The sequence below is a fragment of the Carettochelys insculpta genome, chromosome 1 (assembly GCF_033958435.1).
Source record: "Carettochelys insculpta isolate YL-2023 chromosome 1, ASM3395843v1, whole genome shotgun sequence".
Lineage (NCBI taxonomy): Eukaryota > Metazoa > Chordata > Testudines > Carettochelyidae > Carettochelys > Carettochelys insculpta.
Genome location: NC_134137.1, coordinates 129462529 through 129484745, shown reverse-complemented (window position 1 = coordinate 129484745; position 22217 = coordinate 129462529). Strand labels below are relative to the sequence as shown.

Sequence of the window (22217 nt, the reverse complement as noted above, 5' to 3'; positions counted from 1 at the left end):
CTGGTTTCCCAGCAACTGGAAGCTGTTGGGGTGGAGAGCTTCCAGAGGGTGATTGTGAGATGCTTCTCCAGGGAGATGCGGGCCGCAGCTGGGTGTTGCATCTCCAGAGGGCCGGGGGCAGCCAGGCACAGAGGGTCAGGAAGGTGACCTTCTGCAAGTGGGAGTTTTGGAACCACTTCTGGTTGTCCCACCGCTCCACGACCAGCCGGTCCCAACCGTCTGAACTGGTGTGGAGCCTCCAAAAACACCTCTCCACCAAGCAGGTGCTATTGCCAGGGTGGAGCTCCCACAGCCTGAGACTGAGCTCGGGGTCGAGCTCGCTGAGAAACAGGATGGCAGCTGGCGGAAAGTGCCACAAAAACTGCAGCATGGCCCTGTGGGGCCATCACATGCCATGGGGCAGCTCTGGCTCCATGGTACCAGCAGGAAAGCTGTGGCATCCATAAAAGCAGGTCAACCACAGCAAGCACTGCGAGAAGTTTGCTGCCCCAAAGAGGTAGGCAAGCACTCAGAAGCAGCAGAGAAACAGCTGTCAGGGTGTGTGTGGGGCGGGGGAGGTAATCCCTCTAACTACATGTCTCTGCAAGACTCTGGCAATAGCACTCAGGAGCGACGGGTGACTTGTAGCCCTGGCTGAGGTAGTTCTGGGTGGCTTAGGTGAGAGAATGTCCAGTAGGTACATTCTCTTTCGAAAGACCGGATCACTCTCTCGATGTGCTTTGGTGTGTGGACGCACTCCTTCGGAACAAGATTTTTTGGACGATATCTTCCAAAAAAGCTTCTTCTGAAAGACCCTGCAGTCTAGACACAGTCTTATTCCTGCACAAAATTCAGATGTCTGTGTTGGATGTGGTTAGGAGCATCCTGGGAGGTGCATAGGGGACTTAGAGGTGCCTCTGCCAGGCCTACAAAATGACTAATAGAAACTGCTCCCTGACATGACTTGGAAATAAGTTGTGGTGAAGAACTGGGCAGCAGCAACAAAGACCAGGTTCACTATTTAGGGCTTCCTCTTAAAAATACAAAACCAAACAGGCTCAGGACCCCACCCGGTGCAAACTTTATGTTGTCATTCACAGCTCCACTGTCCCCACACCAGGTCTAAGGCTTAGCCCCTTGATCTGCTGATCAGTGGTAGTAGTATCTGAACAGAAACAAGGACTCTACATTGAAGCCAATCAGCTCTTTCTTTAGCCACTGGAGAGAGAAGGATCAAAGGGTGTCTAGGACTCTTTAGACAGTGCCCACACCACTAACTAGGAACATACATACTTACCCCCTCTCATTTTCAGTGGCATTTGATATCCTACTCCTGTTTAGCAAATGAGATTCAAATGATCACCTGACTCATTGCATGGTACATCCTGTTCTGCTGTCCTTTACTCCTACAAACAGGGCAACAACATTTCATTGCCCCAGCATTCCGTGCTAAAGCAAATTGTAACTCAAAGCCAGCCAAAATCAATCATGTTTGCAAAGGGCTCTGTCTGATGCTCATTGAAGCAGAGTACGTTTTTGCAAATATGGTGCGTTTCTAACATTTTTTTGCCCCCAGTACCTCACTAGGGCTGTGTCTACACTACCCCTCCCTTTCAGAAGGGGTTTTTAAATGACATGGGTCGGAACTGGTTAATGAGGTGCTGATATGAATAGTTACCACCTGGTTAGCATAACTGCAGCCAGTTGCACTTTGGCCCAGATGTCAGAGGAGAGTTCATTCATCCCTGCTTACATTTCCAAATGCTGAACAGTTCTTAATTCCCAGAGGCCGTTTCCTGCTGCCCCTGGAGTTAATCAAGATTCTCGCACCATTGACTGCATGAACAATCCAAATAGCCACACTCCGTTAGTTGGAATTCTTTTTTGTGTGACCAAGTTGGCCACACAGAAACACATAACCTACTGCTTCTAACTCCTGGGTGCCTGCGGTATCAATAATTCCTACGATTTCCTAGATATACAGGTGTTGAGAACCTTCTCTCTCCCTTGTGTCCTCTTTGACTCTGTAGGGTTGGGATTCTTTCTCATCTAATTTACCTCCATATGGTTCTAACCCTTTGTTTGGGCAATTTCCATCGCTGGGTTGCATATAGGCCCATGTTCTCAGTATAGCCTTATTGGCAGAAGTCAGATGAAACCTCTGGAACCAAGTTTGGACTCCATGAGATAAGATCTTTGGAAGGTATACCAGGACTATAATGTTCTTTGCCCTATCCAATGAATTCATATTGGACTCAACCATTTTCTCACCAGATGTTACAGACAGGGTGCCACCGCACACAGGTGTATTTCCTAGGTGAAAGGCTCTGCTCTAGTCCAGAGGTGGTGTGGGTCTGCAGTCAGCCTTTGACCTCCAGAATGGACTGTTCCACCATTTGTGCTCTCTGCTTAGCACACAAGGGCTAGAAGGGTGCCTGAACTTTTCCTGAAAGTAGTGGGGCAACTTGAGCTGCCTAAGAGGATCCAGTCCTTGCTGCTGTGGTTGGTATCTTCTTGAAGCCACACGAAGACACCTTGGCTCATCATCTGGGCTGAATTTTGACAGACCCTATATCTTCTGGGTGTCTCTTCTCTGTTAGCCACCTGACCTCCTGAGTTCACTTGTTGAGGCACAGCAGGAAATTCTCCTCTTGAGTCTGCTGAGTCTATAGTACAATAAACATAAGATGGCCACAGTGGATCAGACCAATGGTCCAGCTGGCCCCGTATCCTGTCTCCTGTCAGAGGCCAGTTCCAGGGGCCTTTTAGTTTGCTTACCTGCATTTACATGTACTGTTGTCATTATCCAACCTTTGCTAACTTTCCAGCTGAAAAGATGTGTAACCCTTCTATTAATGCCAGGTGCCTGCCAGGTGCTACGACAGCAGTTCAGCTCCTAGTGGTTTTCTGTCAATGATGCAACCAACCACCTCGAGCCCCCACCCAGTGACCTGGGACAATCTCACTCCACCTGCTGGGTGCCTGGAAGGCAGTTCTTCCCCTCTCACAAGCGCAGAGTCTGAGATAGAAGCAGCTTGTTTGATGACAATAGCCTAACCCAGGTGCACACGGTGACATATGCAATATATCTAAACAACAGAGAGATACACCCCATTAACAAGATACCGTCCCAATACTTTATAGAACCCAGTCTCCTGCTGAGGGCTCTCTGCCTTTACCCCCCACACACTTATAGGGTGTACCTCTCACAGTGCAGTCCAAAACCCAGAGTCCACAGATACACCACCATGGCGGTGCTAGCTGTCCACTTGTCTGCAGCTTCCCGCCAACTGCCGCCTCCTGCTCCTCCTACCAGCCGGCCACCGGTCACACCATCCACCGTGGGTTTGTACTGAGGCAAAACCCTGTGATTTCAGCTCTTAATGGCCTCAGCTGCCACGCTGTGATTTCAGCTCTCAATGTCTACCAAAGCAGAGTCTCATAAAAAATACAAACACTAGTATCCACCTCTCCCTTTTAAACAGGCAGGGAGGGCTAGTTAAACAAGGCTAATAGCTGTAACCCTTCTGCCAGAAGGAGTTGGCAGCAACCAGGACTGGGTTCAACATCTAGGGGTTCCTTTTCACTCATCTCACACAGAACCCGCTCAAGCCCCCACCCAGTAGCCTGGGAAATTCACACACCCCTGGCAATGCTTCCCCACTCGCCAGCACAGAGTCTGAGTGCAGAAAAAAGCTTTTAATAAAAGAGGCAGAAAAGTTAATTATCATAAGCTTGGGAAAATACCACACCCAGAGTTCATAACCAATCCTCAAGTAACTGTCCCAGCTCAAATGCACTGAGCAATATCCTTGGCCTCTCAGGCTTATCAGTCCAATACTGTAAATAGCCAATCCACACACCCAACTTTCTCTGCACCTCCAATTCAAATGCCCCGCTTACAACCTGGTCCGGTCCATGCAGGCACTGACACCTCATGCTGATCCATTCCCTCATGGAACCTGAGACAAGGTCACCTTTGCGCTGGTCTGGCATTCTGCTTGCTCCTACCGGCCGGCCGCACCATCTGTCCATGCGCTGCTCCTCCTACTGGCCACCGGCACAGTCTATCTGCTGCTGCTCCTACCAGCCTTCTGCTGGTTGCATCATCTGTCTGCCATGGGTTTGGCCTGAGGCAAAGCCCTATGATTTTAGCTCTTGGCAGCCTCAGCTGTGACTCTGTGACTTCAGCTCTTAATATTTACTGGAGTGGAGTCTCATAAAAAACCACTAGTATCCAGCTCTAGCTTCTAATGGGCAGGGAGAGCTAACCAAACCAAGCTCATACCTATACAGTCAAGATATACACAGAACTATGGCACTCAGCTAGCTAACTCAACCCACACCCTTCCTCTTCTGCTTTATAATGCTTTAAACCAGGGGAGCCCTGTGTAATCCATGTCTTACGCAGTTATGATGACTGCCCTGTCCCCCACAATGACTTGGAGCATTGGTCAGATTTCACAATTCCTATACTGAGTGTTAGCATAAACTGTGATTTTACAAAGTGTTTACAATAAACAAAACATCATTGCTTCCTTGCTACCCATCAGGCTTTGTTTGCAAGGTATCATATATGCACACCTTTGCATTCTCATGCAAATGATCTCTGGGAGACACATTCCTCCTAGCCTTCAGCAGCATTGTGTTCCTGCTGGCACATTCCTTACAGATGAATATTTGAATCTTGCTGCAATTGCCTCTGATATTCTTGTTCAAACTCCATTCCCTTATTTCAGTTTCATTAAAAGCATCCACCCCCGTCTCCAGGCATTTCCATGAAAAAGTATATTAGATAAAATCCCCACCTGCTATATTTTTCCAGACACGTGCCCAGCCAGGCCTCTTGACAGGTGAGGCAATAGGGGGCTATTTCATGAGCACCTGGTGTTTCACAGGGGCTGTTGTTGTTCCTGCTATGACAGCAGTAGTGGCTGGAGCCCCAGCCCCATAAATCCTCACCAGGTTACCAGTGTGGTGCCTTGCTAGAGCCCTGGTAGTATGCTCTTCATGGCCCTGAGGTGGGGGACTTGGTCCTTGCAGCCCAGAGGCCCAGCAGCTTCAGAATCACCTGTTCTGAAAGTATGGAGCTGTTACACACCTACCTGCCCCATCCCACACTCACACTTAGCCTAGGGCCTCTGTGAATATACCAACAGGCCTGTATCCAAATGCAATTAAAAATAAATTGTCAAAATAAATCACAAAAAAGATTGAAAATACAGGCTTTCTTCCCCCAATAGATCCCTCTTCTCTTTTACTGATAGGACACCAGCTCTTATTGACATATCTTGTCGTTGTTTGACATTCAGAAGGTAAACAATTATCAATAGCTAGATACAGCAGCTTTATTAAGTCAGAGAAATGATCAGATAGGATCAGACATTATTAATACACTCATTACCATATATTTTGTAAGATCAAGACCAAATCTGTTTTGAAGTTACCATTTAACCAAAATTTTACTGACTGGAGAATTTAAAATTTGGTGACTGAGACCGCAAACCCTCATTTAAACAAGTCAATGGGAATATTTACATCATAAAATTTTGCAGGTTCCAGCTTCTAAACTCCCCCAAACATACAATATCATTCCTGAATGCCAGTGATTGTAAGAAACACTGTGTATTTGAAAATACAATTCCCACAGTCAGTACCCGTTTCTCTTATAATACTTGGCTCGTGCAACTACATCGTTGGCATAGTCATTGTTGGTTGTGCCAATATCCATTCGATCATAAGATTGGACGTTTTTTGTTCCTGCGTTGTAGGCGGAAATCCCACCTGAAACAATAAGAAGGGATTATTTTAAAAACAGACTCAAAAGAAAAAAACACAAAAATTCCAGGCAGATCTGACTAGTTTTTATGTTGTGCATTAAAAATAAAATAAAGACATTGTCTATGCATGAATTGCTTTTATGACATTGGAACTGAATAAAAAGCGGTTGTTTGTATACATGCCTGAATCCACCCACAATCAAAGCACTTTTGGGGTTTTATGAGAACAAAGGTCAGTAGCTTGGTGACCTTTCAATGTGCATTTGACTAACCACATTCAAACAGAAGCCCTCAGTCTTTGAACCAGGCCTGTTCTTAATACAATATAGGACACAATGGCCACGTCTACACGTGCACGCTACTTCGAAGTAGTGGCGCCAACTTCAAAATAGCGCCTGTCATGGCTACACGTGTTGGGTGCTATTTCGAAGTTAACATCGACGTTAGGCGGCGAGACGTCGAAGTCGCTAACCCCATGAGGGGATGGGAATAGTGCCCTACTTCGAAGTTGAACGTCGAAATAGGGCACGTGTAGATGATCCGCGTCCCACAACATTGAAATAGCGGGATCCGCCATGGCGGCCATCAGCTGAGGGGTTGAGAGACGCTCTCTCTCCAGCCCCTGCAGGGCTCTATGGTGACCGTGTGCAGCAGCCCTTAGCCCAGGGCTTCTGGCTGCTGCTGCGGCAGCTGGGGATCCATGCTGCATGCACAGGGTCTGCAACCAGTTGTCGGCTCTGTGGATCTTGTGTTGTTTAGTGCAACTGTGTCTGGGAGGGGCCCTTTAAGGGAGCAGCTTGCTGTTGAGTCCGCCCTGTGACCCTGTCTGCAGCTGTGCCTGGCACCCCTATTTCAATGTGTGCTACTTTGGCGTGTAGACATTCCCTCGCTGCGCCTATTTCGATGTGGTGCTGCGCAACGTCGATGTTGAACATGGACGTTGCCAGCCCTGGAGGACGTGTAGACGTTATTCATCGAAATAGCCTATTTCAATGTCTCCACATCGAAATAGGCTACTTCGATGTAGGTTTCATGTGTAGACGTAGCTAATTACCGTGTGACTTTTCATTCAGCCCTGAAAATAATTGTATGGCAAATAATCAGAACATGACCTCACACTCCATTCTGCTCCCCTTTCTGAATCTCTGCTCCATGATATACCACCTAATTCTGCAGTCCACAGAAGCTCTATCCAGTTCCAAACAACCAGCTCCCATTCACAAACCTACAAAGATATATGGGCAGGAGGGCAACTTATAAATATTCCCCATACAGCATTGGAAATCTTCCATGTCACATTGTGACGAAGAATGGGGCAAACTGCTGAAACTGACCAATCTAGTTTCAATGCCCAAACTATGTGAAATCAAAAAGTAGCCAAATATCATCAGTGGGAAATAGTTACAATATTCAGAATAAAAAGTATTTTAAAAATAAGAAACTCTTAACATGATTTTTGTCTTAGAAGTTCCCTTTGTCCAGGACTGAATGCACTCTGTACCGTACCTTTCAGCTGCTGTTCTTTGGTCCATCTGGGGAACTTTCTCTTGATTTCCTTAACCATATTAACAAGGATGCTTGTCCCCTGATTGAGATGTGCCTCACTGTTCCACGCTCCAACCAGTTTATGGTAGCGTTTATCCACCTAGAAGGGTCAGAGAGAACATCGCTTCTTAAAAAGGTGAGGTGTTTATGGGGCTCTTCACTCCTTAATGAAGTTTTCACCTTCGCTGCACTTCCCACTGTAAACCCAAAGCAAGCCCTGAGGGATTGTACATCGGACTGTGCTAAAAAAAAGGGTTTATCTTAAAATGCATCTTCTGTGCCATTTCAACTGTAGCCACTAAAGAAATAAGGCTAACAAGTTGTAGTGCTCAGTGCTGCTGCTGAATATCTGCTGAAGAAAATCTTTGCCCCAAGAAGTTTATAAGGCATGGTCCCACAAAGCTCTCTGTCTCAGCCTTCCAAGTTTTGGCACTTTACAGTACTCCATTCAAAAGTTCAAAAATAAAACTCCCACCACAAGTTCATTGTTGGATTATGGCTGACAGGCTTGGCATAAGCCGGCTTTTAGTGCATACTGTATAGCACATGGCTTTAGCCCCTATGATCAGAGGTTCATTCTCTCCTGTCAGTGACTTGGGTCTGTCAGCCTTACAAACACATGATCCTGCCCCAGCCAGCATGAACTTGAATGCAAAATACATCGCTAAATACCACTGTCGGGAGTCTCAGCTGCTACGATTGGACAGCTGTCCCTGACGGAGAGGGTCTTGCTGGCTCCTGCAGAGAGAAGCTACACCCCCTGTGTACACACAGCAGGAATGGTGCAGCCTGTGTGGACAGGAGGAGCAACAGTGGGTAAAGGTGGGAGTAGCTCGGGGCAACAGTCTCCTGTTCCTTTCATTTTCTTCACTGAGATGGGAGTCACAAGGGTGAGCCAGTGCAAGGTTGGAGGGTAGGAGCTCAGACCAGGAGATCACAATGGTCCCTTCTGGCCTTAGAATTTATGAAGGTGCACCTCTCCTCTCCAGCCAGAGGCACTGCTTGGGTAGGGACAGAGACTCAGACCCGTGGGAGGAGCCTGCTGAACAGGCAGCGGGGCTGGAGCCACCTCTACTTTTCTGTATTGTGACCTCGAATCCCAATACTTTCTACAGCTAGACAAACTCTCTCCTCCGACTGATGAAGAAGGGCCGATGGGTACCAACACCCTCTGTGCTTGTTTGCTGTTATGATTTCCTAAAACATTTGTGCAGCTTTCCTTTCACTGCTGCAATTTGTTCTCCTTTTAAACAAAGCTGGGAGCTAACTCATATGTGTTTTACGGAATAAAATCAGTATTTTTGACACTCCTGCTTAGATGGCTACGTTGCTCAAAGCTCTTCTATTTTATTAATTGTATTTGTGCAAATTGTAGGCTTTTCAGTTCTTTTTAGCATCTTAATACACTCTGGGCAGGCAGATACCCTTCGTTTTCTTAATTTAGGGAGGCTGCTGTGCCACTTGAAGATCCCTGGCTTAAGGGATTCAAGAACAACATATTATTCCTCCATTAAACAGTATGTGAAAGATAATATAGAATCAAATAAAATAAAAATCCTTAATGAATCAAAATGTTCCATAGAATCACTATGGATAGCAATTCCTTCCTCTGATGGGAATATAGGACTAGGGATATATTATCGACCACCTGACCAGGACAGTGATAGTGATGCTGAAATGCTAAGGGAGATTAGAGAGGCTATCAAAATAAAAAACTCAGTTATAATGAGGGATTTCAATTATCCCCATATTGACTGGGTACATGACACTTCAGGAAGGGATTCAGAAAAAAAAATTTTTGATGCCTTAAATGACTGCTTCTTGGAGCAGCTGGTACAGGAACCCACAAGGGGAGAGGCAATTCTTGATTTAGGACTGAGTGGAACACAGGATCTGGTCCAAGAGGTAACTATTACAGCATCGCTTGGAAATAGTGACCATAACATAATAGCATTTAATATTCCTGTGTTCGGAAGAACACTGCAACAGTCCAACACTCTGGTATTTAATTTCAAAAAGGGGAATTACACAAAAATGAGGAGGTTAGTTAAACAGAATTTAAAAGGTAGAGTAACTAGAGTAAAATCCTGCAAGCTGTCTGGAAACTTTTCAAAGATACCATGTTAGAGGCCCAACTTAAATGTATACCCCAAATTAAAAAACACAGTAAGAGACCTAAAAAAGAGCCACCATGGCTTAACAACCATGTAAAAGAGGCAGTGAGAGATAAAAAGGCATCTTTTAAAAAGTGGAAGTCAGATCCTAGTGATCAAAATAGAAAGGAACATAAACACTGCCAAATTAAGTGTAAAAATGTAATAAGAAAAGCCAAAAAAGATTTTGAGGAACAGTTAGCCATAAATTCAAAAAACAATAGTAAAATGTTTTTTAAGTACATTAGAAGCAAGAAGCTCGCTATAAAAGCAGTGGGGCCCCTGGACGATAGAGACATAAAAGGAGCAATCAGGGAAGATGATGCCATTGCGGAAAAACTAAATGATTTCTTTGCTTCAGTCTTCACGGCTGAGGATGTTAGAGAGATTCCCAAATCTGAGTCATCCTTTATAGGCAACAAATCTGAGGAACTGTCCCAGATTGAAGTGTCATTAGAGGAGGTTTTGGAACTAATTGATAAGCTAAACAGGTACAAGTCTCCGGGACCAGATGGCATTCACCCAAGGGTTCTGAAAGAACTCAAATGTGAAATTGCGGAACTATTAATGGTGATTTGTAACCTATCCTTTAAATCAGCTTCGGTACCCAATGACTGGAAGACAGCTAATATAACGCCAATATTTAAAAAGGGCTCTATAGGAGACCCTAGCAATTATAGACCGGTAAGTCTAACATCAGTACCAGGCAAATTAGTAGAAACAATAGTAAAGAATAAAATTGTCAGACACGTAGAAGAACATGATTTGTTGAGCAAAAGTCAACATGGTTTCTGTAGAGGGAAGTCGTGTCTTACCAATCTATTAGAATTCTTTGAAGGGGTTAACTAGCATGCAGACGGGGGGGATCCAGTGGACACAGTATACTTAGATTTCCAGAAAGCATTTGACACGGTCCCTCACCAAAGGCTCTTATGTAAATTAGGTGGTCATGGGATGGGAGGAAAGATCTTTTCATGGATTGGGAACTGGTTAAAAGACAGGAAACAAAGGGTTGGAATAAATGGTAAATTTTCACAATGGAAGGAGGTAACTAGTGGCTTTCCCCAAGGGTCCGTCCTGGGACCAATCTTGTTCAACTTATTCGTCAATGATCTAGAGAGAGGGGTAAGCAGGGAGGTGGCAAAATTTGCAGATGACACCAAACTGTTCAGGATAGTCAAAACCAAAGCAGACTGTGAAGAACTTCAAAAAGATCTCAGAAAACTGAGTGATTGGGCAAAAAAATGGCAAATGAAATTTAATGTGGGTAAGTGTAAGGTAATGCACATTGCGAAAAATAACCCCAATTATATATACAATGTGATGGGGACAAATTTAGCTACAACAGATCAGGAAAGGGATCTTGGAATTATAGTGGATAGTTCTCTGAAAACATCCACACAGTGTGCAGCGGCAGTCAGTAAAGCAAATAGGATGTTAGGAATAATTAAAAAAGGGACAGAAAATAAGACAAAGAATATCTTACTTCCCCTATATAAAACTATGGTATGCCCACATCTTGAGTACTGCGTGTAGATGTGGTCTCCTCACCTCAAAAAAGATATATTGGCATTAGAAAAGGTTCAGAAAAGGGCAACTAAAATGATTAAGGGTTTGGAACGGGTCTCATATGAGGAGAGGCTAGAGAGACTGGGACTTTTCAGTCTAGAAAAGAGGAGACTGAGGGGCGACATGATAGAGATATATAAAATCATGAATGGTGTGGAGAAAGTGAATACAGAAAAGTTATTTACTTGTTCCCACGATAGAAGAACTAGAGGACACCAAATGAAATTAATGGGTGGCAGGTTCAAAACTCATAAAAGAAAGTTTTTCTTCACACAGCGCACAGTCAACCTATGGAACTCCTTGACAGAGGACGCTGTGAAGGCCAGGACTCTAACAGAGTTTAAAAAAGAGCTCAATAAATATTTGGAGGTTAGGGCCATAGATGGCTATTAGCAAGGGGTAAGGTATGGTGACCCTAGCCTGTTGTTGAAGGCGGGAGATGGATGGCAGGAGACAAATCGCTTGATCATTGTCTTCGGGTCACCTGGCATTGGCTACTGTCGGCAGACAGGATACTGGGCTAGATGGACCTTTGGTCTGACCCCGTATGGCCGTTCTTATGTTCTTATGTTTTATGTTAAATATAATTGGCAGAAAAGCATTACATCCTGTAATGAAATATGTGCTACTTTTGCTGTTTATTCAAAAAGTCCTCTCGAGCTCAGATACTTCAAACTCTGAATTTATTCTGAAATATTTGGAAGTAGCAGGCTTGGCAAAGCAAAATGATATTGACCAAGAGACTTTTGATAAAGAAATAAACAAAAAGGAGACTTAGAACAATCATCATCATCATCATCAATAACTGTGGGCTCAGTGCCTGTTGGTGTCTGATGCCTCTCTCACTATTTCCTTCCATCTTTCCCTATCCAGTGCAGAGTGGCTTCGTTTCTGTAGACTAGCTCCGCACCAATCTACTATATCATCTATCCATTCTCTGTGGGGTCTGCCTCTCCTGTTTGAAGCATCCATTATGCCGAATACCAGGGTCTTGATTTTTCATTCGTCGTTCATTCTGCAAATATGTCCAAATAGTTGTAGCTTCCGTTTTATAACCTTCTGCAGCAGGTTCTCTTTCGGCTGTATCTTCCTGTATAATTCCTCATTGGTGACCTTCTGCATCCATCCTATTCTCAGAATCTTTCTATAACAACTCCTTTCGGATGCCAATATTCTTCTTTTCGAATCTTTTGTTATCACCCATGTCTCACATCCATACAACATGCTGCTGAATACACACGTTTTCAAGATGCCCAGCTTCATTCTTAAGCTAATTGTTTTACTTTTCCAGATCTTATCCATCGCCTTCAAACTAGCTCTTGCTTTCATTATTCTAGTCGCTATTTCCTTCTTACAGTCTAGCTCATACGTTATGTTGCTCCCCAGATAGGTGAACTTCTCTACATTTTCTAGTTCACTACCCTCCACACTGATGTTCCCTCCTATTTCCTTATCTCCAAATACCATTGTTTTTGTTTTATCGATGTTCATAATCAGTCCATACCGCTTCCCTTCTTTGTTTAACACCCGCACTGTTTTTGCTAGCTTCTCCTTATCTTCCCAATGATAACTGTATCATCCGTGAACCTCAAGTTGTTAATTCTTTTCCCGTGCACAAATATCCCTTCTACCTCTTCCTTGATCTTGTCCATTGCTCTTTCCAGATGTGCAATGAAGATACTTGACGATATTGGATCTCCTTGTCTCGTACCTCTTCTTGTTTTAAACCATCTTCCAAACTCCCCGCATGTTCTCACGGCTGCCTCCACATTATCATTGATATCTTTCAACAACCGTATTTGTCTGCTATCCACTCCATATGACTCCAACACCACCCAAGTCACTTTCTGATCTATACTGTCAAATGCCTTTTGAAAATTGATGAAGCAAGTGATACGTTTTTGTTCTTTCGTCGAGCTTTCTCCACTATCAGTCTTAGTGCCAATATCTGCTGTATGGTACTTCTATCTTTTCTGAACCCTGCTTGCTTGTCTGCTATATGTTCTTCTATCTGCGATCTTAATGTCTCAGTCAGTATCATCATCAGCACCTTACCTAGATGACTCGTTAGGGCGATCGTTCTGTAGTTCTTGCATTCCAATGTACTTCCTTTCTTGTGTATTGTCACTAGCACAGATCTTGTCCATTCCTTAGGTGCCTTTGCTTCTTTTCATGCTATATTACATAGTTGGTGTATTTCCTGAATCATGCTTTCTTCGCCGTATTTGATCATCTCTCCCATGATCTTATCATTTCCAGGGCTCTTGCTGTCCTTCAGTCGTTTCACTGCTTTTTCTACTTCCTCCTTTGAAATATTGGTCTCAGTCTCGATTCTCGGGAGACATATCTCTTTCAGTTCTTCAGTCAGTCTCTCTGAGACACTCAGGTCCAACTGTGCTTTGTATAGATCGTGCAATATCTCATCCATTGCTGCACAATCTTTTCCCTGTTCATGAGCACTTCTTTATTCTCATCTTTGATCGCCATCTGCTTCAGTTGCCATTTCCTATTAATATTCCTAATTGTCTTATACACCTCCCTGGTCTTACATGTGCTGTAATACCTCTCAATATCTTCACATTGCTCCTCTAACCATTGTGCCTTATCCTTTCTGGCTGCTTTCCTTACCTCATTGCATTTCATCCTATATTGCTGTTCTGCCATCTCAGAAACATCTCTTCTGATCTTCAACCCTCTTTTCTCTTGAACCAACTTCAGTGTCTTCTGAGTAATCCACTTCTTATTGATCTTTTCTTCTTCTGGAACAGTCTGCTCAATTGCCTCTTCTATAGTGATGGATATCCCTGCGACTCTCTTATCTACGTCTTTCTCTATGGCAATATTCTTAATCTTCTCTTTGAGCGCTATTCTGTATGCATTCCCTGTTTCTTCCTCACATAGCCTAGCCACATCTCTTCTTTTCTTAAACTGTGTCTTACATTTTCTTTTGAGTTTTATCTTGATGTTTGCGATCACTAGACTGTGGTCTGAGTCTACATCCACTCCTTGGAAAGTTCGGCACTGCTGTACTGATGTTATCCATCTTCTTACCAAAATCATATCTGTCATGTTCTTGGACTTCCTGTCATTCAATCACCATGTCCACTTCTAAAGTCCTTTTGTTGGAATCTTGTGTTGCAAATCACCATCTCATGCTCTGTGGCAAATTCTAACAGTGTCTCACTTCGTTCGTTTCTTTCTCCATATCCAAACCTTCCCATGACTCTCTCCCAACCTTCATTATCTGTTCCAACCTCCGCATTTTAATCTCCTCCAATGATCAACAAATCTTTCTTCGGAATCTCCTCCACTGTCTTTGTCAAGTCTTTATAAAATAGCTCAATCTCTTCCTCTGTACTGTCCGACGTGGGTGCATACACCTGAATGACTGAGATGTTGAACGGTTTTGCTTCGAATCGCGCGACCATCATTCTTGCACTCACCGGTTTGTATCCTAATAATGCTCTTCTAGCTGTTTTGCTATGAAGGAATCCAACTTCTGCTTCATGCTTCGTTTCATTTCCTGACCAAACGATTTCACAACCACATATCTCTCCTGATCCTGTCCAACGCATCTCTGCCAGTCCAAGTATATCACATTGATATCTCTCCATTTCCTTCTGAAGCAGCTCTAATTTTCCAGTTGCCCACAGTGTTCGAACGTTCCATGTTCCAATGGATAGCATACGTGTTCAGTGTAATTTTCTTTCAGTAGCCAATTTATTGACCCAACCCCGATCGCTCAATTGGTATTGCGGACCTTGTTTAGCTGGGTGATGTCCGAGCCGGCATTTTTTAACATTTGGTTGTACTGGCATCAGATTTCATTCATATTGTTGTTTGATGGTCAGCGCCTCGACACACATCTGACCAACTCTCCTCCTTCATCCAGGCTTGGGACTGGCATGGAGCTCTCAGTGGCTTCATGGTGGAGTTTTAGAACAATGGAAAGTATGAAACTCCAGAAGCTGAAGGCTTTCCATCTGAATTATATCAGGAATTTAAGGAGGCATTAGTGGATCTGTTGAGAGAAAGCTTCAATGCTGGTCTGCTGGGGAAAGAACTTACACAACCGATGAAAGGAGCTTTTGCTGTTCTCTCTAAAGTTGGAACAGACCTGACTGTATGCAGCTCTTATCGGCCTGCATTACAACTGAATCATGGCATAAATATTCTCACCAAAATACTAGCTGGCTGGCTGCAGTCCATGCTCTCCTCTTACATAAATCCAGCCCACAGTGGATTTCTTAACACTGGCTCAGGCAAAGTTCTGAAAGTACTTGGCAGGGCTGAGGACAGAAATGCTGGTCCTCTGGGAAAGGTGTGAAAAGAGGGCCCTCCTGGGAGGGTTGGAACCTCAGGCGGAAGGGTTGGGTTGGCGTCTACCTTCCCACTTTGAGCCCTTCAACACCACCTAGCCTGCCCACCCAGAGGCAAGGATTTAAAAGGGCCCAGGGCTCCCATTGCTGCCATGGCTGTGGTAGTGCAGTGGCAGCCAGGAGACATGAGCCCTTTTAAATCACCGGGCCCTGGGACAGCTGCCTCTGGCTCCCTTCAGCAGCCCTCAGACTTGGAATTCCCCATATTGTCAGATCAGCCAAAGACACAGTGGATTCATTAATAGTAGACCAGGGGTCAACAACCCCCAGTGCAGGTGCCATGAGCTGATTTTCATCAGTACACAAGACAGGAGCTCAGCCCCACCCACCTCCCCCACGCGGCTGGGAGCTTGCTCAAAGCCATGCCGCCTGTGCATTAACAAAAGACCAGCTAATCCTACCAATCACCACCTAACAGTGAAGCTCTGCATCTGAATGTACTTATTAATGAAGCTGTTATAAGCAGGACTGTTAGTGACTTTAAAAAGTATCACTGGCACTGGGACCGTACATAGAGGTCAAAAGGTCACATTTCGGCACCTGCCTCAGCAAGGTTGCTGAGCCCTGGACTAGAGAAATGCCAGGCAATATTCTGAAAGTACATAGCAGGGCTGAGGACAGAAATGCCAGGCTTCCAAATGGTGAGGGGGGTGGTCCTGGCCCCTCCTGGAAGGGGTGGGCTTCAGGCGGTAGAAGAGGCAAGGCTGGGGGCCAGCTTTCCCCTGCCAGCCCTTCTGTGCAGTCCAGACTGCCTGGCCGTGGGCTGCAGGAGAGATTTGAAAATGCCTGGAGCTCTGGCTGCTGGTGTGGCTGCAGTAGCAGCAATGGCAGCTGGTAGCACTGGGAACTTTTCTATTGCTGGGACAGCTCCTTCCTTTGTCCCTCCTCCCCCACCGACAGCCCTCATATGGCCAGCTCAGCAAAGGGTCACCTGACCAGAGAGAGCTTCCACAGAACAGAGTGCTGCAGGTCCCATCCTGTGCGGACACTGATTCCCAGTTCCTTAATCAGGTAACTGCACCTTTTATCACTCCAAAAGCAGCCCTGCGAGTCAAGGTCCCCTGTTTGAATTACACAGGACTAGGCAGGGAAGTTCATTGTCTCCTTTATTTTTTGCACTGGCCATGGAACTTTCTGGACAAAGGAAAGGGATCAGTGAATATATCACAGGACTAAAACTTGCAGGAACCCTTGGGAGGTGCCGCGTGCAGCTGATGTCATGTTCTTATTATCTAAGTCGTAGAGATACAGAAAATGAATTTGGGAAACACCTCAATTTACCATAAATTATGCCAAATCTGAAATGCCAGCTGTAAATCTGCCAGACTCTGGGAACTCATTCCTTCTGAAAACATTTGGGTACAAATGGCCAGTACATGGATTCTATATGTTACCTGGAACTTCTGGATGGAAGGGTAAAACGTTCCACCTTGTTAGGTGGAACAAGAAGCCGCCTGTCTAGTGCAAGTCTGACATATGCTGGAGCAATGCACTGCTGCCTCAGCAATGGTGCCTTTTCTAGCAGTGTGCCAAAAGTCAATCCCAGCCTGGGCTGCACTAAAGAGAAGTGCAGCAGGCTTCCTGCCAAGTTCTGGGCTATATACTTAGTTTATTGGTAACTAGGAGATTTCCCCCGAGTCGCTTGCATCCTTCATTCAATTAAGGGTTATTTTTTAATAAAAGGAAAATGTACTTGCTACATTTAAATGATAGTATTTTTCAAAAATACCATGCTATATTTATGAAGTTAATCTTCAGTTCTGATTTCTTTTAAAAAGAGACTGTTAAAATTTGTCCATTTAGTTTCTTTGTCGTAAATTCTTTGAAATGGGAATTCCATCAATTGTTTATTTTTCTTCATCCCTTTAAACTCTTCTCTTTCACTAAGTTTTAATAAAAAAAGGCTATTGTACATTTTCTTCTAGTTTTCAACCTTTAAGCATTGATTTAGCTTTGTCAAACAGAGCACGACTCCAAATTTCTCCTTTTTTCCCTTAAATTTTATTGAGAATCGATCCTATTGCCAGTTCATCCTATTTTTCTGGCTCATCTTGGTTCAGCCTCTTTCAGCATTCATCCAGTTATGGCAGTTTTGAGGACTGAACTTGATGTAGTGATTCTGTCTCTTTTCTGGGTGGTTTTATGAGAAGCAATCTCATTCCAGGAATCTCCTGTTTTCCTGGGACAAACAAACCCTTATGGTGCGTTAGGTTATGAGAGGACGAGGTTGGCAACCTGTGGCTCTGGAGCCACACATGACTTTTTAAGGAGCCACTTGGAGCTCTGGGCGCTGCCACCGCAGACTCCTCTTGTTGCTCCCTGCGCTGCCCCCCACTGAAATAATGGAACTAAATTGAATTGGTTTAATGGCCAATGTTAAATCAATTCAATTTAGTTCTGTTATTTCAGCAGGGGCAGCGCAGAGAGCTGCCTGAGCTGCAGGGAGTTGGAGAGAGCAGGGAGGGAGCGAACAAGTCTTCTCTTGCTGGAGCCATGCAGCCACACCCGCCCCTACCGGAGCAGGGCAACCACGATAAAGAGGAAGAGGCAGGGAGGGGCCTCCTGTGAGCACAGCTTCCCTCCCCTTGGGTCCAGCACCTCCTCCTGAGCAGCACGGCACCTCTCAACGCCTCCTTGCTCTGCAGTAGCCACCGGAGCCTAGAGCTGCATCCGGTGGTGCAAGGTCAGCTCCCCCAGGACCCAGCCCAGCTCCCTGCCCAGCCCTGGGACCCGATGAGTCCAGCGCTGGCGCCTCTGGGTGTGGAGTGGCTGGGAAAGTTGCAGGCACTTCCTGGCCTGAGAAGTTTGAGGGGGGACTGAGGGTGGGGAGAGGAAGGCGGGGGCAGGGGGACCCAGAGTACATGTCAGGGAGAATAGTGGGTAGGCAAGTAAGATCTGGATCCTGTGAGCAGGTTGGGGCAGGGCAGCTGAGGTGGGTTAAACCTGGGGATGTGGGGGTGCAATTTCGCACTGATGGGGTTAAGCCTGAGGGCGTGGGGGTGGGATGGGAGATGAAGTTTGGGGATGGGGGCAGATTTGGGGGCGGAGGTGGGTAAAGCCTGGAGCTGAGGTTAACTTAACTTCCTAACTGGTACAAATCATTGGCTGTGTCTACACTTGCATTCTTCTTTTGAAAGAGTCATGCAAACGAGGGAAATTGAACATGCAAATGAGGTGCAGATTTACATATCTGGCACCTCATTTGCATATTATTGTTTCGAAAGAAGACAAGCAATGTAGCTGCAGCTCTTTTGAAGGTAAACCCCATCTTTGAAAGAACCCTTCTTCCCTTTTTTATGGAAAGAAGGATTCTTTGAAAGATGGGGTTTACTTTTGAAAGACATGTCTACTCTGCCTTTCTTCTTTTGATAGACGCTCCTTTGAAAGAAGAATATGCAAATGAGGCACCCAATATGTAAATCTGCACCTCATTTGCACTTTCAATTTCCCTCATTTGCATGCCTCTTTCAAAAGAGGAATGCAAGTGTAGACACAGCCACTGTATGTGAGCTGTTATTAAAATAAGGGTTACAAAAAGCACAGTTTAACATTATTTATTAAGGACTGTCTCCTATTCACGTGCATTGTGGCTGTTGAACTATTGATTTTGTAACTGAATTTGAAAAAATGGCTCTTCTCGACATTTTGATTGCAGACCCCTGCGATAAGGGGCAGCTGCACACCAAATTGGGTGCTCCTAGCTCTTACTATTTAGGAGGAGTGCTTGATCAAACAGAAAAACAGACACATTCCCTGGAACACGGAGTAGATTACCTGCATCAGACCATATCCATTTCCACCATCACCCCAGCCATCCCTCAGGGCAGCTCCAGCATGTGACTCTCGGGAGATGATACCAGCGATCACAGCTGGATCCACACAATATCTTCTGCCAGCGCGCTGAATGATGGCTTTATATATCTTCATTCTTTGTAAGTCTCTCCCAGCAATTGTTGCTGACGCCTGCACTCCTGTAATAAGTGGGAAAGTACAGGAACTGGGAGGAGTCACGTTCACTCCTCTTCGTCCAGAAGGACAGGACTGTACTATGGCACTGCAAAGCTGAGAGGTGGAACAAACTAGTGGCATTCTTAGCAATAGATGCAGAAGACTGATGGGGGCAGGGCAAGGGGAGCGGCTGCAAAATGTGACAGTAGATCCCAATAGTTGCACTTTCTTCTCAGTCTCATCTCAGAACCATTTCATCCTACGTTAGGAGAGAATCTCCAACCTACTCAGCCTGGGCGGGTTTGGCATTAAGTCTGATTTTGTTTCTAGAGCAAAAGACATACCAGTGCCTTTGCCTTTTACCAGCAAAACCAGATTACCTCCTGATCCAAAGTGCACAAAGCAGGTGTGATGTAGTAAGGACGAAACAAGAGTCTGGGTGACAGGAAATTCCTCAGTACTAATCCCAGCTTCACCACTGACTTTCTGTGTAGCCTTATGACTGGGGCAAAACATTGATAAATGCCCTATAATTCTGGGTGCCTTAGCCAAAGACACATTGAGCCCCACAGCTCTTGATAACTTTAACTAAAGGTGCTTGTGTGAGCACTTCTGCAAATCAGACCATAAGAGTCTCAGGTTGAGCACCTAAAAATAACAGGACCACTTGTGAAACAACTGGCTGTCAGCTTCCTGGGCCAAGATCATTTCTAATGTTACTGCACTAAAAGAAGTGAAGTTACATTAGAATTTTTTTAAGTCCTCCTCTCCATCAGTTCGGCCATGTCTACATGGTAAGTTGTTTTTGAAATAATTTATGCAATTTGCACTATGCAAACTATGTAAATTATTTTGAAATTCCTTATTCTGAATGTGGTGCTATCCAAATGGCACTGAAGTTATTCTGCAAGTTCCATTACCCTTCATAAGATGAGGGATACCAGAAACGGAATTCTGCTCTTGAAACGGCAGCACTATTTCGAGCATGCGGAAAAGCTGGCGCATTAGTATTTTGGGATACATTTGTATCCCGAAATAGCATTCACTGTGTAGACATAGCATCCCTCATCTGTGAAATGAGGACACTGGTATTTAGCCAGCAGGAATGTTCTGAGGTTTAAACAAGTAATGCTTGCAAAATACTGTACGAAACAAAAAAACGGTCATGTAGCACTTTAAAGTGCACTTTCAGCACTATTTACAGATCTGAAGAAGTGGGTCTGCCCCATGAAAGCTCATCAGTTAATAAACTATTTTTTAATCTTTAAAGTGCTACATGACTGTTTTTTTGTTTTGTGAAGCTATGGACTAACATGACTACATCTCCGTGACTATAAAATACTATGTGGGTCATTGTGATAACTCTGTGTGCTGAAACAGAGCAACAAAACAGCAGCATTTTATACTCACCACAATAGCGTAAGCGTTCCGCTCTCGCAGTTCTACAGGAAGCCCCAGTGGTATCAACCTTATTTATGTCACCATAGCAACCAGGCTGACCCTCAGAAGTACCTGAAAAATCAAATGGAGATACTTTACTCCAAGAACTTCTTAGCTGCGTCTACACTAGAGAGTTTTGTCAACAAAACAGAGGTTTTGTCGACAAAACTCATGGAGCATCCACACACAAAATGCATTTTATCAACAAATACTGGTACTTTTAATGTGTAGATGTGATCTCTCAACAGAAGTTCTGCATGAGGAACATCTGTTCTGACAGCAACTTCTGTAGAAAGATGCTTCTAGTGTGCACACAGCAATAGAGAACGTAAGTACAGCTAAAAGAATTCAAAGTCATGAATCAGACCCTGCTCCGCTCTCTCATGGGAGCTCTTTCATGGGTTTTGGGGTTTGGGTTTCAGTTTTCTGGGACAGGAGGACTTGTTAGCCAGGAGTTACTGCCTCTGAGAAGCCTGGGCAAACTGAGATCTCTTAATTTGGCTCTAAAAGATGCTAGAGATGAAAACCTCTTTCCCTGTATATCATTGAGAACATTCTATTGCTACTTCTTGCAACAGTCATCTTTGATCCTAAGAGCCAAATAAGTTGGAAACAGTTTATTTATATTTCATTTGCTCTTGAATCAAACTCATTCCTCCACTTACAGCGGGTGCCTGAGTCCCCTGATTAAACAGCAGGACCAACTTTTATTTTTGGAGCCCTGAGACTTAACCTCAATTGTTAAGTTAAGGTTAAGAAAGATTAAGTAGCCCACTCCTTCCTCCAAATGAACTTTACCTTATGAGAGACAGTGGGGAAGTGGTCCTTTTTTAACTTTGACTACTTTAACCCCACATGCCAGCAGGGAGCAGAGTCCCAAAGAGGCAAAGCCAGAGGGCTGTAACCCAAGTCTGGAATCAAGGCTATAGTCAAGTTGCTCCCCAGAGAAGGATGGCCAGGATGAGAGAGGGGCTCCCATCCTCTCATGGGATGCCAGAGAGACAAAACCTACCACACTCCCCATCTCTGTGAAGGTCTTCCAACACTGCTGCTTTGGCAGTGAGCTTAGTGAAATAACAAGTGAACCCAGACTCACCAATGAGGGCAACAAGGCCTAGAATCATCAGCATTAGCAGCATGGTGCTGATTCTTCTCAGGCACCCAAGACAGCCAGACAATAAATCCAAGTCTGCAAAGAAATCAAAATACCTGAATGTGCAGTGCTACCACAAAGAAGTACTTTCTGTTCTGATCCTTTCAGAGGTTAGTGATGATTGTATTGATGGCCAATAGATCTGACTGTGATAAGGTTCTTTCCACACAACCAGGCTACAGAACTAAAATTACGGAATTTAATATCTTGTGTGGAGGCTTGGAGTAGATGACAGGGACACTCACACTGAGAACCAAATAAACTCAGTGCC

At 44.7% G+C, this 22217-nt stretch overlaps 1 protein-coding gene across 1 annotated transcript; it reads right to left on the bottom strand.

Annotated features, from left to right (window-relative positions):
• Positions 1-5629: 5629 nt before the first annotated feature.
• Positions 5630-21932, bottom strand: LOC142006800 (lysozyme g-like). Its single transcript, XM_074983275.1, has 5 exons — positions 21890-21932; positions 20764-20865; positions 19180-19376; positions 7266-7404; positions 5630-5763 (listed from the first exon to the last, which is right to left on the bottom strand). The coding sequence occupies exons 1-5, from the start codon at positions 21930-21932 to the stop codon at positions 5630-5632; spliced, it is 615 nt and encodes a 204-aa protein (XP_074839376.1).
• Positions 21933-22217: the final 285 nt, after the last annotated feature.

Coding starts and splice junctions, on each gene's coding strand:
- LOC142006800 (XM_074983275.1), bottom strand. CDS start 21,932: ATGCTGCTAATGCTGATGATTCTAGGCCTTGTTGCCCTCATTG. Junction 7,405..19,179: donor ATGGATATGGTCTGATGCAG/GTAATCTACTCC, acceptor TGACCCTTCTAG/GTGGATAAACGCTACCATAA. Junction 5,764..7,265: donor CAAAGAACAGCAGCTGAAAG/GTACGGTACAGA, acceptor TTATTGTTTCAG/GTGGGATTTCCGCCTACAAC.